Below are 16,647 nucleotides of genomic sequence, written 5' to 3'. Positions count from 1 at the left end.
AAGAAAAAGAAAGGCAAAGACACCAGCCAGCCGTAGCTTTCTAAGGGAGAATGGCAGGCGTCCCTCCGGGGCGTCTCCCCGGTAGAGCCAGCAGTGGGCGGGACAAGGCTGGCACCAGGATGGCCTCTTTTCCAGACGGTGGCCACACACCCATTGCTCCTGGGCCACAAGAGAGCTTTAGGACAGCCGCATAAGACAGAGTTTCTTGCCTCCCGAGGAGCCCCTGGAAAACGTGTCTTTCCAGAGGGGCCCACTTTACAGCCCAAAAACTCTGCAAAGCTTCCAGATCTTTGGTCTTCAGAAGACAAATGGAGCTTGTTGATGTGACGTCTCTGACCGAAGGGAGCAGATTCACAGTTGATGTGAGTTTCTGGCCAAACATTCCCGGCGCAAAGAAGGGCACGCCTAAGTGCGTGAGGGCCCGGAGCGCGGGATAGGCTCTCGAGAGCAGCTGTTTTCACACCTTATCACACAACTGTCAGCTCCCTGTCTCCAGGCACAGGAAAACCTGCTGCAGCCTGCATCACAGAGACTCCAACATCGGCTACTAGTTTGATATCAATATTCACTTTAATCTGTGTTTGCTGTGGTGTGGGCTGCACTGAGTAGAAAGGCTGCGTGAGTCTGAAGGTGGCGATGGGTAACTCCCCCACCAGCCGTCCCAGCCAGCGGTGGAGGGAGCCAGCCTCCCACCACCGCACCTTTAAGCTCCCCCCCCCCCTGCACAGTAACGTGCTGTTTGCGCTTCGGAGGCTGGTGAGCCAGTTGCCAGTGCTGGTTATGCAGGATACTAACTGTGTGACCTTGGATAAGTTACTATGCCTCTCTGAATCTAGTTTGCCTCACCCATAAACCTGAGAAAACAGCCTGGCACGCGGTTGCCATGAGGATTGCAAGAGGCCACTGAGCAGATGACGGAGTCCCCTCTGTCCATTTGCTCACATCCTACACCTGGGGCAGCCTAGGACGCGCTGGGCATCTGCTCGCCTCCCCGGAGGCCCCCGGCACCAGCAGAGGAATGTTTCCAGGACATGGCACTGACAGATCAGTCTCTTGGTTAAAACCTTTCCCACCTTCTAAACCTTCTGTGTCTCTGCCTGGGCGGCTGGGGCACCAGCCACTGGAGGGACAGCGCTGTCCCCTGGACGTGTGCACGCTGTTCCTTCATCTCCGCCTCGCGAAGCCCTGGCCTCAGCTTCTTCCGTGGCCTGCTCCCACCCCCAGTCCCTCTGAGCCCTCTTTGTCCTCAGGTCTCCCCAGACCCTGCCTCCCTGCCATCTCCCTGGGCCTCATAGTATGCTTCTCCACGGGCGGGTGGGGGGCCGACCCACCGTGATATTTGACCCCAGTAAGTGCTCAGGGATGGGGCTGGGAAGAGGGTCTTTCCTGCTGCTGGGCTTTGCCCCGGGCTGGGGAGTGGGAGCCACGCTGCAGTGCTGGGGGAGGGGGCACCCCTGGGAGGGCCTTGGTGCTGCTCTCTGTGGGTGTCTCGCTCCTGCGGGACCCTTCCGGGAGGCACGGCTCTACCCCTCCTGTCAGCTTCTCGATTCTGCTTTCTAACAATGACATTTAGAAGGTCAGCTTTTTTTTTTCCCCTGTCTGCAAACAAGATGCACATTTGTAGGGGAACATTCAACACATCAGGAAAGCAAGAAACAAAATAACAATCTCATTTCCTAACGTCCCATACGTCGCCCAGACCACTAAATGTCTCTTCCACCAGTCGTCATTTTAAAGAGCTTCATAAACTTACATCTCACTGACACGCAGAGGTTCTTTAGAAAGTTTGTGGAAAGCGGAATTAAATGGCGAGTTTCTGTTGGTTCGCAGTGGTTTGGAATCCATGAATAATCTGCTCACAATATGCATTCTCCATGAGCTTCCTGAAGGCCCTCCCCTCCCCACCCCGTAAATACGTGCTCACCCATCCACTGTTGCACACACCTCAGTCGGTTCCAGTTTTTTCCAGGCATGTGTCCTCGTGGGCAGGACTTTGCCAGAGTTCGTATTATTTCGTTAGGATATGTTTCCAAACAGGAAATGAACAGGCCCAAGGGTTCACACGCCTTTTAGGCTCTTCATGCAAACTGCCTGTTCACGTTCCCACCAGAAGGGTGTGGAGCACCTGTGTCCCGAGCCCTTGGCTGATGGCCAAGTTCGTTCCTAGGCCTCAGTGTCCAACGCCAGGCCTCAGAAGCTGTAGCTCGTGGCTCCCCTGCAGCCGTGTCCACTTGTCCCTGGCCCCTTCACTCCCCACGGTTTCAGCCAGCACTGCAGGACAGGACTAGAGGGAGAGGAAAACCCCACCCCTGAGACCTGTACTACCCTCTATTAATGCATTTGTTCTAGTTTACTATTACTATGGTTATTCTGTCACGATGCCTAACTTATAAATTGGACTCCTTCATAGGGTATATGTGCAGGAAAACACCTGGTCTGTATGTGTCAGGCAGTCCCCAGGATCTTGGAACTTCTCTGTGGTGTGTGAGGGGACCATGAGATCATTGCTATTGGATACGAGCAGAAGCCTGGGCTGTGAACCATTCCTGTTTCTGTCGACTCCTCCCACTCTTCTCCCCTTGGCCTCCTGGTAGAAGGCTGTTGGCCCCAGCTGGAGTAGAGAGTGAAACAATGGACAAATGGGTGGAGCAGGACAAAGCACTTTGTAAGAATTATTTTCCTAAGATTTATTCATTTATTTGGAAGGCAGAGTGATGGTGAGGGAGAGAGAGAGAGAGAAAGGGAGAGATCTTCCATCCCCTGGTTCACTCCCCAAATGCCCAAATAGCCAGGGATGGTTCACACCAGAGCCAGGAGCCCAGAACTACATCTGGGTCTCCTACGTGAGTGGCAGGTGCCCAAGCAGCTGGACCACTCTCCGCTGCTTCCCAGATTCGTTAGCAGGGAGCTGGATAAGAAGCGGAGCAGCCTCGGGGCTGGTGCTGTGTGGTAGCAGGTAAAGCCGCTGCCTGCAGTGCTGGCATCCCATATGAGCACCAGTTCAGGTCCCGACTCTTCCAATTCCCATCCAGTTCTCTGCTGTGGCCTGAGAAAGCAGCAGAAGATGGCCCAAGTCCTTGGACCCCTGCACCTGCGTGGGAGACCCAGAAGAAGCCTCTGGCTTTGGATCGGCCCAGCTCTGGCCGCTGCAGCCATTTAGGGAGTGAACCAGCAAATGGAAGACCTCTCTCTCTCTCTCTCTCTCTGCCTCTGCCTCTGCCTCTCTGTAACTCTGCCTTCCAAATAAATAAATAAATCTTTAAAAAAAAAAAATGAAGGGGAGCAGCCAAGACTCAAACCAGCGCTCCCATCCGAGATGCTGGTATTGCAGGCGGCAGCTTAGCTCACTGTGCCACAGCGCCAGCCCCTTGTAAGAGATCATCTGCACCCAACTAAATAAAACCAGTGTGTGGCTTGCTTATGGACTCAAGAACATGTGTCTCTTGGGCACCTTTGCCTTCCAAAGTTTCAAGTGAACTTTATGGAGGTTTTCTGGAGAGCACGTCGGAGTTGCCACCTAGAGAGGAAGCTGAGAGCCTGCGGCCCTGCTTTCAGGCTGCGGATGAGGGATGTGATTAACTTGAGGCGTTGCCAAGGAAGAGGAGCCGGGAGAGGTCCCGTCCGCGACCTGCCAAGCCCCTCCTCAGTTCTGAACCCCTCCCCTCTGCTGCTAGGGGGTGGTCCAGCATGAATGCCGGGAGTCGATGGCTGCAGGCCCTCTGCTTTCCCCTTGTGGCCTTGGGGAAGTTACCCTCTGTGAGCCCTAGAGAGGAGGGGTGGTCCTGTCCCCCATGTGATCGCTGTGGGACCTGGGTGTGAGTGTGAAGGCCAAGGGTGTGCGGGTGCCTGCCAGGGGTGGCTTAGTTTTGCACAGGGTGCACGTCAGAGGCTGCCTTTACAAAGTGCTGTGACGTCACAGTGAACCCGTTCTCCTGGGAGCTCAGATGCTTGCCGAGCAGGTGGTGTTCCCCCCCCGCCCCCGTAAAGATAAAGGACTAGGTGCTGAGAGGCAGGCCGAGGGAATTGGCGAGATCAGCCCGCGAGTTCGTGGTCAGCGTGAGACTAGAAGACTCTAAGACTTAGAGGCTTAAACTAAGCTGCTTTTCCCAAAACTGCCCCGTGCACTTCCTTTTGGAAATCGCTTTGTCATCCTACAGTGTCTCATTCCTATCAGGGTTTTCTCGCCATGTTATTTTGCAGTTAAATCTTTTTTTCCAAACACACACACACACACACACACACACGCACACACACTCTTGCCCTGAATCAGAAGCGGCTTTGTGATTGTTGGGCCTCTTGCACTCGCGTGTCCTCCTCTGGGTGCTCCCACCTGGAGCCAGAATGCCCCCTCCTCCTCTGTCACGTCCCGACACAGAGGCACCCCCCCCACTTCATCCTGTGTGACCTAAGCTCCTTTGGGCAGCCCTTCTCCAAAGGAGCATCTCTCTCTCTCTCTCTCTCTCTCTCTCTCTCTCTCTCTCTCTCTCCTTAATTTGAAAGAGAGAGGCAGACAGAGCACAAGCTCTTCCATCCACTGGTTCCACAGCCTCTGACACTGCTCAGCCTCACTCTCACTGGCTGAGACTGACCCTTCCCAGGTGGCCGCTTGACCCACGCCCCCTCACCCCAAGTACAGCTGAGAAGCCTTCCTCTCCCTGTGCTGTTTCACAAGCAGCAGAGGCTCCCCAGGGCTGGCCTCTCCGCAGCCTTGATTCCTCGGGAGAGGCGGCCCGGAGCTAGGCAGGCTGGGCCTGTTAGGGCCGATGTCTGTAAATCTGCCTGGTGGCACATGCAAGTGTCTGTGTGCCTCCCGTCATGGAAGCTAACGGTGTTCTAGACCCTCGGTTGCCTTGTCTGTCTCCTTTCATCCTCAGAGCTACCCTACCCACCTACCTCAGACTTGGAGATGTTAGCTGCACCGCTGTGCAGTGAGGGAACACTCCCTGCGTGTCCCCCGTTCTCTCCTCAGCTGAGAAGTTGGGAATGACCAGTTATCCAGTCTCTACGAGTATCAAGGGTACACATTTTGTTGACCCAAATGCCTATGTGTTGTTGTAGTAAAGAGAATTAGAAATGGTAGTTATTATTTAATTCTGGCTGTGAGTTATTTAGACTGAATAAAACACAAAGATTATTTCTGTGTGACCTCTTTGGGCATTTATTCTCTGCCTGTTCCATGACGCTGAAGCGACTTTCTTGGCTTGGAGAACATACGAGACGGCCAGCCTGAAGCAGTGGGCCGTGCCCTGCCTTTTGCACACTGGGGTTCCTCGAGTCCTGGTGACTTGACTTGGTTCATCTGCAGCACAGCCTAATGTTACCCTCTGGGTTTAACAATATGCTTTACTACCCTGATGTTTCCTGAGTCACAGAGGCCTCCCTGGGACTTCAGTCTCTTCCTCCTCTGCCCTGAAGACCACGGGGGTGGGGGAAGAGGCTCCAGCCACGCACACGGTTCCCAGACAGTAGCACCATCAGTGAACCAGCACAGGAAACGTGTCCACACGCACAAATAATCAAAGTTGTGCAAATTAGAACAACAATGTAGTCTAGTTTTTCACCTATTAAATTAGCGATACATTCTTAAAACGACAAGGCTAACAAGTCTCATGAAACTGATAATGCGTCCATTGCTGGTAGTTGGTGTAAATTGGAAAGCAGTTTGGTAGGATGAATAAAAAGCCCTAGACGTGTTCCTATCCTTTGACCGAGCCATTTCATTCCCAGGGATCTCTGTAAAAGCATAAATACCAAAAAAAAAAAAAAAAAAAAAAAAAGAAGAAGAAGAAGAATTGCAGTATGTGTCACTGGTATTTAGAAAGGGAAAAAAAAAAAAACTTAGATGCAATCTAAATGCCCAAAGTAGTGGGGTGGAATGGTTTAATAAATCATTGTTTATCTGCTCAATGAGCTATTATGCATCCATTAAAATGATGATGATGATGACTGTGCAACACCATGGAGATGCTTCTAATAAATTGGGAAAAGCAGGATGTAAAATTATGCATGAGCTGTGACTGCAAGTAATTTTTAAATGTCTGCATGTAGACAAAGTGAATAGGAAAATAGCCGTGTGAGATAGCAGGATGAAAGATGATTCTCTTTGCCATAATCCTGCATTACTGTGTTATCGTTGTAATTGAACGTGGGTTGTTTTGGTTTCTCTAGTGCTTGCAAGTCCAAGAGTCAGGTTAGCCCTCCATTTCCTCCACCTCTCTGGGGAGGATAGGCTGGGGCGGACCTGTTGGCTGTGGGGTTTGGGCCCGGACACCTGGCACCAGCACCAACCCCGACTCCCGCCGTGTTTCCCCCTGCAGGACATCACAGAGAATGGCTGTGCACCCTCCACGGAGGAGCAGCTGCCAAAGACTGCGCCGTCCCCTCTGGTGGAGGCCAAGGACCCCAGGCTCCGAGAAGACCGCAGGCCGATCACCGTCCACTTCGGACAGGTATGTGCCCGGCCCTTCCCAGGCCTGGATGGTTTCTCGGTTTCAGCAGAAACCTGCGGCACAGGCAGCAGGCAGTTTTCCCATTTCGGCTCTCTTCAGCAAAGCAACCGCGAGGAGTTTCTCACATCTTCAAATGTGTGTTTGGTGCAAACATGTTTTGAAGGTGCATTTTCAAAAATCTCAGGGAGACAGCATGGCTCTGGTCATAAACCAGCTCAGCTATTGAATGAAGTCATTACAGGCAGCTGCCGCCTCCCCCACTGCCAGGCACTGGGCTGAAGGTGCCTCCGTTAGCTAAGCATCTCATTAGAACACTTTAGCATCCCAGGCCCTTCTTTGCACCTTCAAATAAAAGGCAACAAGCGAAGTCTTAAAAAAAAATCAATTAGGAGTTCTTTATTAGCGTACTTCCTGAAGATCGATGTCGGGAATGGGGCTTCCCGGAGTAAGCACTCGCGCTGCGGTTCCAGAGGTGTGAGTCTCTAACCAACGACGTTCAGCGACCCAGGCATTTGAGAGACTGTCCATTTGTTTGATTTTTTCCCCTTGTGCAAAACACTGTGCCGAGACTGCAACTAACATTCTTTTAATCCATTTCCTGTCCCTGGTTGTATTTTTGGTCGGAGAGATTGGGCACCCCTTCTACTTCTCTGGAGTTGGCTCTTTTGATGAGCAAAGGTTATTTGGTTTTGGTTGGTGAGGAATGGCTCGTTGAGCAAGACCTGCCGTTAACAAGAATGTGCAAGTGTACCCTCAAATCTCCTGATTCTTCAGACATCTTCCAGATAGTCTTTGTGATTTTTGTCCTAACTGTGACTACAGTGTCACCGCAAAAAGGACCTCTGAGAGGCTCCCGCTCCCCAGCAGGCATTTACCGGGTCACAAAGTGCTCCCCACTGCAGGGGTGAGCTGATCGCAGCCTGGGAAGCGTGCGTCTCCTATCAGCGCTCTCACATCATCCGTTCACGTCTCTAGCCCGGGGAGGCTCGCCCCCTCTCCTGATGTCACACCTGAAAGGGACATTTCTAAAAACTGAAATGCGGCTCAGGAAAGAAACTCCAAGGGCAGTGCTCATCCGGCCCGTGTCCCCTCCCCCAGCAGCTGCCGCCACCACCACCCCCCCCCCAGCTCCCGCCCCTCACGAGAACTCAGCACCCGGGTTCCGTGGCTGCGCTGGCTGAAAGCGAGGCCCTGTTAGCTGTCGCCGGCGTGGCATTCCAGAGTCGGCTTCCTCCTCTCCTTTGTCCTCGTTCCCGCACACACTAACCTTCCCATGAAAGGAGCCCCTCGCCGGAGTTGGGAGCCCATTACAGAGAAAGAGGGGGCGGGGGAGAGGGGTTTCATGGTGTTAAACATTCCATTTTTCGAAACACACAAAAAAGAGGGCCCTATTTGAAATGGAGAAAGACCCTCTTTCCATTTCAGCAAGAAGTAGAGATGCTTTCATGTCACTCCCAGCTAAATACAGAATAAGAGTGAGTGTGCATCCGCGCGCCCGCTCGCGGGTGGGGGATAAACAATTAAAAAAGCCACCCCAAACTCTGTTGAAATAAGAGCTGTCTGTGCCTTCACAGGTCTGCAAACTGGAGAGGATGAAAGTGGCTTTTTTCCCCCCGTTTGTCACTTCCCTCACGTGGCTGCCAGCATTATGCAAGTGTACAGGAAGGCAGGATTTTTTTTTTAATGCATGCATGCGGATTAAGGTCAAGCCCCCAGTATCAGCCATGCAGTGCGCTCTCCCTTCCAGCTGCAGCCGCAGAGCCTACCCACAGCCGCGAGATGCCTTAATTGAGACGTGCTGTCAAAGTGACAAACACATTTGCATAGAGTCTACACTCTATTTATTTTCTCTGGAAAGGTCTAGAGCCTGCTGTTGGTTGAACATTCTTAATCAGTTTGCTGTAAGTGAACTGCCAGCCAGCTCACTTGTGCCGGCCCCTTCTTCATTAGGTGACAGATTAGCTGTGGGGGGATGGGCCGGGAAACCGCACACCCCTTTCTTTTAACTCTTTGCAGCTTTGCCCCGTGGTAGCTTGGCCTTGGTCCTTGCCCGGGTGCTGCGCCTGATGGGTCACCGGGTGGACCGGGCAGCATTTCCAGGGCACGTGCCTCTGTCAGGCAGGAGTGTTAGGGACTCACCACGCTCCCCAGTGAAGAGACTTCTGAGCGCCATTTCAGAAATTATTGTCATATTCCCCTATGGACTCTTTTTTTTTTTTTTTTTTTGTAATGTATATTTTTGGTTAACCAGACTCCAACCTGACAACCAGGCAACTTTAGCCTCGTGTTAAGAGATGGCATTGGTAAAACCGTAGGCCTGGTGCCACTGGTTCAGCTTTTCCTGGGCATATAGAAAATCTAAGCATTCATCCCCAGGTCACCAAAGCTGCTCAGGGAGCCCCGGTGGTGTATTCTCTCTTTGGAAAATAATGGACTCTCCTCGGCTCCCAGTACCCTGTGCGTCTCTGCCAGGAAAGGACGTTTAGCCCCATCCTACAGACATAGAGCTGGAGCTCAGGGCCATGAAGGGACCTGCCCAAGACCACACTGCCAGCCCGAAACCCAGGGTGGTCCAGCCAGCATGCACTCGTACTGGGACTTCAGCTGTGTGCACGCCGACCTCAGAAAAGTCCTTCCCTTGAGTTTGCGTTTCCGTGAGTCTTATCCTTTAAGAACACTTAGCTTGCTGCCGGGGATGGAGGCTGCATTCCTCTGTCCACCTTGCAAAGCTGGTGCAGGTGTGGGGCAGCCCAGAGAGCTGGGTAGGGGCCATCCCACAGGGTGGCCCCTTGCAGAGCCCTCCGACAGCAGGTGTGCGGAGGGGCTGGCAAGAAGGCAGAGTGTGGGGTCGAGGTGAGAGCTGCTGCTGCCTTGTGCGTTTCTCCGTGGTCACTGTGGCTGCTCCTCTATTTCCTTACACATCTGCTCACCCAGATATCTAGACACACTACGCATCGAGTGCAGCAGTCCTCGGTCCCCACACTACTGGCGCATCCTGAGGGAGTCAGATCAGCACGTGGACCAGCTGAGCCAGAGCGACAGGGGCTATGGGGAAGAGCTCCCAGGGCGCCAGTTTGGGAGACCTGAGACCAAATGGTTGCTCCAGCTTTGCTTCTGAATTTGAAAGTGCGTCACCGTGCACAGGCTGGTGGACACCTGCCAGCCTCGCCCAGGGCAGAACTGCCCGGAAGCTCCCCGCCAGGGGGCGCAGCGGGCAGCAGAGGGAGCCTGAGAGTGAGGGAGCCAGCTCAGCTCCTTCCTCCAAACCGAGGGAGGGCACAGAGACGAGCTCAGGACCCCCGCCCACCTCGTTCTCCAGGGTGATGGGGACAGGAAACGTGTGTGTTTCTGCGGCGACAGAAGGAGTAGGGAAGCAGTGTCCCCCCCCTCCCCAGGCAGAGCCTGGACACACCCTGCCCAGACCCCCCTGCCTTCCGAGGAATCAGCAGAAGTAGCCACGCTGCTCCCTGTACAAGCTAAGGCGGGCAGGCCGCCAGGTGCTTCCCATCTGTGCGCATGGCCTGGTCTCGTCCCCAGCAGCTGGTAGGAAGAAGGCAGAGTGTGGCCTGGTACCCCTGCTACCACAGAGGAAAGCCGCCCGGATGCTGTTTGCGGCAAAGGGCAGCTCGTTCCCACTGCAAAGCCAGCAGCAGCACCTCTGCTTCTCCTGGCCACTCCCTCCGGGCAGCCCTCCCTCAGGGCCTGGGACCGACTGTGTGTGCCCAGTTTGTAGATGCTCGTCTGGGTGTGGGCTGCCAGCGCTGTGTGCCCTCGGCCAGGGGCTGAGTCCTCCACTGACAGGGAGGTGGGAGGAGGAGGCAGACCCCTTCCAGGGCTCCCTGCGTTAGGTTTCCCCACATTGATCGATGTCTGAGAGATTCCAAACAGCAGTACTGAAAAGTGTCTCTATTCCGTTTAAGCGGAGGGTTCTAAACCTCATTCATGTAAAGTCTGAAAAGCTGGGTAAACTACGGCCCAAACCAAGCCCCACCCTGGCTTCCCGAGAGCTGTGACAGAGGGTCGGACACCCCCACGAGAGCAGCTCCTAGTTTTACGGGTGCGTCGCAGGCACGGGAGCTTGCCATGGGAGGCTGGAGAAGGCCGCTTGGCTGCCACGAGCCTTCTCAGCACCCTTGAGTGCCCTGGCCGATTCCTTCTGCCCTGCTGACCTGAGAGGTCATTCCCATTCCCTCCTATGCAGCTGTCACCTCCCCAACACCTCCAGCAGGTGCTCCCATGTTCCACAGACCTCCAATCTGAACAGGTGCTCCCCACCAGCTCCACTCCTCCTCCTCCTCCTCCTCCCCCAGCTCCCACTCCAGGAGTGGCACTGCTGTGCCCCCAGGACTGGTTCTTTGTTCCCCTCCTCAGAGCTCCCGCCTTCTGCCCCAGAATCACCTCTCAGTTCCCTCCCCCGCCCCCGTCACCTCTGTGACAGTGCAAGCTGCCTGGTCTCGCCCCTGGACTGTTTGCTGGTCTCCTGAGTGGCCCTCCACGGCAGTCCCTCACCGCCTCACCGCCTCGCAGGGTCCACTTGGAGCATGCACAAGTGGCCGTGCCCCTGCCTGCTCCCCGTCTCCCCTAAAGATGTCCACGTTCCCCCTTGGCGTGGCGCCTGTCCGAGCCCAGAGCAGGTCCCCTTCCTAAGTCGGGATTCCCTGGACTTGTTTCTCAAAGGCTGTCTCCACTGCCAGACCCAGAGCCTCTCGGAGGTCACCTGCCCTCGGCAGGGCCCGGCTCGGAGCTGGCAGTCAGCATATGCTCCCGGTTGTTTATTTCTGCTGCGACTGCTCAAATTAACTCAGAGCTGATTATTGTTTAAGTGCTCACTGTGTGTCCAGCAAAGTGTTTGGTTGCATTTCAATTGCTATGATTATAAAACTGTTCATTTGAAGAAGAAAAATGAATATTCCATCCATTGGCAGTCAAAAACTATTTGCAAACCGGTTTGTGTTCTGGGAACTTAGATCCTGTCTCCCCTTTGTCTGTATTTAGGGGAAGGGACAGTAGCAGAGCAGAGGACCAGGACCCCTTCCCACACTGCTCCAGGATGGGTAGAGCTGGCCAGGAGCAGGCACAGTGATGTGGGGCAAGGAGTTACATCAAATAAACCAGCAGCACGGATCAGACGTAAAGATTCTTCTAAGTGTAAAAGGGACTAGGACAGTTATGAAATGCAAAGTGTGAACCTAGCTCTGCCTCTTTTATTTAAGGAAAGAGAAAACTTTAAACATTTTCGTGGGGAAGTTAGAAAATTGGAAGATGGACTGGGATGTTAGGTGGTATCATGGATTTGTTGTTAACAGCAAGGTTTTGTGGGAATCTGTTCTATTCCTAGCTGAAGTATTTAGGGGTGAAATACCGTGAGGCCTGAAGCCTTCAATTAGTGTGGTCACAGAATGCCACACGTGCACATTCACATGCATATAGCACTGTTCGCAAAGACCGGGGCGGGGGGAGACAGCCCCCATCTCCTACCCCACCCCTGAAAATGTAACTGCCGGAAGGCAGTGCCGTGGAGAGAACCAAACACCGATTTTCAAATCAGGCAGCTCCAGGCTTAAATTTCAGCTTTGTCGCTCACTGGTGGGTGACCTCAGTAAGTGACTTAACCTTGATGAAATCCAGTTTTCTCCTCTTTAGAGTGGGGCTAGCAATGGCAGCATCACAGGTGGCTGTGAGAAGTAGGTAAAATACTGCCTTTAAATACCTAGCTCTGTGCTGGCCTGCAGGCCCTGGTGACTCTCAGTCTCCCCAACAGGCAGGTGCAAGGCTGACCCTACGTCCCCTGCTGGTGTGGCCTCCCCACCAGCCACGTTCCCCCAGTGCTCAGCCATCAGCGTGGCTCTTGGGCACATGTCCTGCTCTTATGCACCTGTAACTGACCCACAGCCCCGCAGAGCGTCAGCCAAGAGGAGGTGGCGTGTCACGGCACAGAGGGGTTGGTGCTGGCACCAGACATGGCAGGGGACACTGCCCAGGCCTGACTCAGACATGCGAGCAGAAGGGGCCTGGGGCAGGTGAGGGCAGCAGAGCGAGGCGTGAGTGAGCAGGCGAGCATTGTGGTCCACAGCCCACAGCCGCTGGCTTGGCCCAGCTCACCCGCACTTCTCAACAGTCCACGAGGCTCCCTGCGTGGGGCTCCTTCAGACGTGCTTCCTTCCACGTCGCCTCGTCCACCCCTTTTCTGCCCTTTTCAGCCAGCGTGCAGTGAGGAAGCAGGGCCTCGGAGGCCGTCTCCCCAGTGAGCTCTCTCCAACTCCTCCTGGTCCAATCTAGCCTTTCCACGTGCCAGCAGGGGCACCGTGACACCACCTGCCGCCCGTCCTGGTTGGGTGACCGTCCAGTTGTTTTGACTCGCTCGCTGACGTTACCAAAGGCAGCACAGCCTATAATTGGCAGCAAAGTTGTCAGGTCTCTCTCAAGCATGGCTGGCTGGGCCTGTCTTCCCTGTGTCCTCACCTTTCCATAGCCCAGGCTGGTCCAGGGACAGCTTCCTGATGAAAGGTCGACAAGCCCAGGGTTTGCTCCTCTGGGCAGGCGCGCTCAATTTCAGAAGGGAAGAGTTGCCCATCGGGAAATCAGATTCTGGGAATTCACAAGGAGTGGGTGCGAAATTTGGAGAGTTCTGAGTGGACGGTCGGTGTTGCCTTGGCAGATGGCATGCCACGTTGAGCTCAAAGTGAGGACCGAGGTCCCCATGTGCCAGGGAAAGGCTGGGGGTGGACAGCAGCCAGATGAAAGCCCAGGGCCAGGACGGCAATTGGCTTCTAAGCTACACGGCCGCCAGGCGGCACTAGGTAAGGCGGGTGGCTGAACAGCCAGGGGCCTCCCACGCCAACCCTCCTGCTGCACTTGAGCTCTTGAACGTCCACCTGAGTGCCTCTTACGTGCTGAGCAGGTGTGGCGTGGCGATAACTTGCTCACCTCCCACCAGGCACAACACTGAGGCCCACAAGAACAGGTCCCTGTTCTATCTCCCTACCAGGTGACTCCAACAGGTTGGCCCACTTTCAGCCACCCTGTGACGGTCTCCAATTTCTCCTCTCTCCGGGCTGGGAAGAGGCTCAGAGAGGATGGTGCCATAGCCAAAGTCACACAGCTGGAAGCAGCAGTCAGGATCCAGAGCCATGTTTTTTCATTCTGAAGCTTGGGTTCCTGGCAGTTTCCTGCTGAGCTGTGGTGACACGGCCAGTGCAGCAGCCTGGGCAGGTGGCCCAGGACCCCAGGGTGAGGGGCTGTAGGAAGGCGCAGCTCCTGCTTTCCCTCCGGACCACAGGCCTCAGAAGGCACCAAGACAAGGAAGCGAGCACCCTACACTGGGTGTGGCCTCTGTACACCAAACCCACCATCAGCGGGTGACAAAGGCATGCTGGAAACTTCCCTGTGCATTGGGACGAGTGAAATACAGAATGAAAATTGGACGCCTTGTAAGAGGTGTGCTAGCCCCGTCCCAGAAGCCAGAGGCATGGCCTGTGCTGGGAGTCTAAGCAGTGAGGGTACTCTGGGTTATAAGAGATGCAAAGCCCCAAAGAGAAACTATTTGTTAGCTTCAGGTATCAAGTCATGTCAGCAGGCCCAGATTTTTTTTTTAATTTTTGATATTTTCGATTTTGCCTTGGTTGCATTTCTTGGCTTTGCCTCTTGTGCTGGTGCCACTCTCAGTCAGCCAGATGCCTGCCGCAGCGCCAGAGCACATTCTTCCAGGTGCAAAACCAGCAGCAAAGCTTTGCGTCCTAGTAACTCCCACACGCAGCGTGGGGTTCACTGCCTGAACCAGCTCCCATCACGTGCCCCCTTGAACAAGTGGGCCAGCCCAGGGTTTCTGTGGCTGCAGGAATTCCAGCTAAAGCACCTGCCTAGGAGGTGAGGAAGCGGTAGTTTCTGGCAAAGAAACCAGAGGGCGCCCTTTTTTTTTTTTTTCATTTGAGATTGATTTATGTATTTGAAAGGCTGAGTTACAGAAAGAGGGAGAGAGAGAGAGAGCTTCCATCCACTGGTTCACTTCCCAAATGACTTCAACAGCCAGGGAGCCTGAAGCTCCATCTGGGTCTCCCAAGCGGATAGCAGGGGCCCAAGTACCTGAGCTGTCTTCCACTGCTTTCCCAGGCACATTGACAGGGATACTGGATAGGAAGTGGAGCAGCTGGGACTTGAACCAGTGCTCATATGGAATGCTGGTTTCACAGGCGGCAACTTAACCTGTCGTGCCACAACCCCAGCCCTCCAGGGGACTCTTATATCAAAAGAGGGAGACTAGATCAAATCGATGATGTGTGCAGAGGCCGAGGGGGGCGCCCTGTCCCAGTTCCTTATCGTCCTGACAGCAGCGAATGGTTCATACCCAAAGTGTGGGGCTCCTGTGAGGAAACCAAGAGAACATGCCGGGCTGAGAGTCAAGGTCAGGCATGAACCAGGGCACCAGATAGAGGGGCAGAAGAGAGGCGGCAGCCCTGGGAGGTGGGAGCTAAGAGTCCCGGCTGTGGGGCCTGCAGTGCAGCCAGGCTGGGGGTAGAGAAGGGCGGAAGCCAAAAGCCCAGGTCACGTGTTTAGCACGTAACCACCTGCACTGCTGTGTGCCACATCTGGGGAAACACGACAGTGACACAGGCTGCGAGTTCAGGGAGCCATGGGTCGGCTCAGTCCTGACGGACAAGGCCCAGGGTCGCGCTTGGTGATCAGGCTCTGGCACACCTCCAGCTGTGCTTTCTGCCCCTTTCATTTGCTTTACGGCGCTCACCGGTGTGGCCCTCGGGGGATTTCCTTGCCAGCATCCCCTGGAGATGCCCGGCAGCTCCTCGCCCCCAACTGCAGACCTCATCGAGGAGCACGTGCGCTGGCCACAACAACCCCGTCCCACCCCCGCTGTTCGTCCACAGCAAGGGCAGAGAGACTTCCTGGGATGGGCGGCAAAGGTGCACGTTAAGTCCCAGAATTCCCTGCACCCAGCCCAGGCAGCCCCCTCTGGCTTCCTCTCGCTGGCTGTAATGGGCAGTTCTTAACCTTTGAAATCCTTGGGTCCAAGCAGTGGTCTCCAGAAAAGGCCAACCGAATCACAGGAAGGGGGTGGGGGAGGACAGAGCACCATTCAACGTGTCCCTCCCCGGCTAGACCCTGCCCTTCCCTCTGCCAGGCCGCGGCCCGACCTCTGTGTGCTCACCCAGTGACCAGCTCTCTATGGGCATCTCCTCTTGGCCAGGCCCTGGGCGGGGCGGTGGAGGGACCCCAAGTTAAATCGGCTCCTAGCATCTCTGCTGCCAGAAATGTCTTTCCTCTTCCGCTCCACTGGACGCAATCCCATCAGCCCTTAGGGGCCCGCTCAGCCCCCTGCCCCCACAAGCTCTCCCACACTCCTCCAAGCCCAGCCCTTCCCCTCTGCCCTGGGCCATGGCCGGCCCGCACCTGCTTGCACTCACACACTGTCCCCACACAGGGAGTCTTGGCCTCGTCTCTGTAGCCTTGGCACCACACAGGACCTGGTGTAGCCTTTAGGTTGTGAATGAGTGGTGAGTGAGTGAGTGTCTGCAAGAGAGAGCATCAAGGAACACATGAGGGTCATCTCTTACGCCCTTGGGCAGCCAATCAGGGCAGCAGAGCAGAAGAGAGAGAAAACCCATGGTGGCCAGCGTCCACTCCAGAATGCCTGCAGGCGGGGCCGTGTTGTGAGTGACAGGCCTCCTAAATCCCCCAGCCTGTCCATGGTCAGCAGTGAGGCAGCAGGGCCTCCTCGCGGGGCGCCAGCCAGAGACGGAAAGCAGCGTTTCTTTCAAGGGCTGTGTCGGAGCCGCTCGGAATCCAGCTCCCTACCAGGGAGCTATTGAGCCCAGCAGGCCGAGAGCAGGGAATCTGATTCAGCCGGGCCAGAGGAGGCATTTGCTCAGATTAGAAGTCTCAGTGCCAAAGCTGGGGAATTTATCCCAGTAGGGGAGGGGAAATAAAATGTGAAATATCGACAGTAAATTATATCCTACAAGCAGGCCCCTCCGAGAGCGTCAGCTCCATGTCTGCAGCTGCACGGGCCTGGAGCTGCTTGTCACCTAGCCCCATCTGTCCCCAGCCCCTGAGGACAAGGTGAATCATTAACCAGGCGGTGCCCAGGGGAAGAGCTGACCAGGACTGACCGGGAGAGGAGGGGAACGAGGGCTCAGACGGACTCAGGAGGTTTCTGCCATGGCGTGGACGTGCCTTGGTGGAGCCA

The 16,647-nt window shown here is 55.0% G+C and overlaps 1 protein-coding gene across 11 annotated transcripts in view; it reads left to right on the top strand.

Moving 5' to 3' along the window:
* The window catches only part of DENND1A (DENN domain containing 1A), a 558,482-nt gene that overhangs the window by 505,393 nt on the left and 36,442 nt on the right, over nucleotides 1-16,647 (top strand). For all 11 annotated transcript variants that reach the window (XM_070056538.1, XM_070056536.1, XM_070056525.1 and 8 more), the window contains one exon: nucleotides 6,318-6,449. In XM_070056538.1, the coding sequence (XP_069912639.1) occupies nucleotides 6,318-6,449 (132 nt within the window). The remainder of the gene's footprint in view (nucleotides 1-6,317; nucleotides 6,450-16,647) is intronic.

This window comes from Oryctolagus cuniculus, chromosome 1, assembly GCF_964237555.1.
Source record: "Oryctolagus cuniculus chromosome 1, mOryCun1.1, whole genome shotgun sequence".
Classification (NCBI taxonomy): Eukaryota; Metazoa; Chordata; class Mammalia; order Lagomorpha; family Leporidae; genus Oryctolagus; species Oryctolagus cuniculus.
The sequence above is the reverse complement of the archived record's forward strand: the minus strand, read 5'-3'. Positions and strand labels throughout refer to the sequence as shown.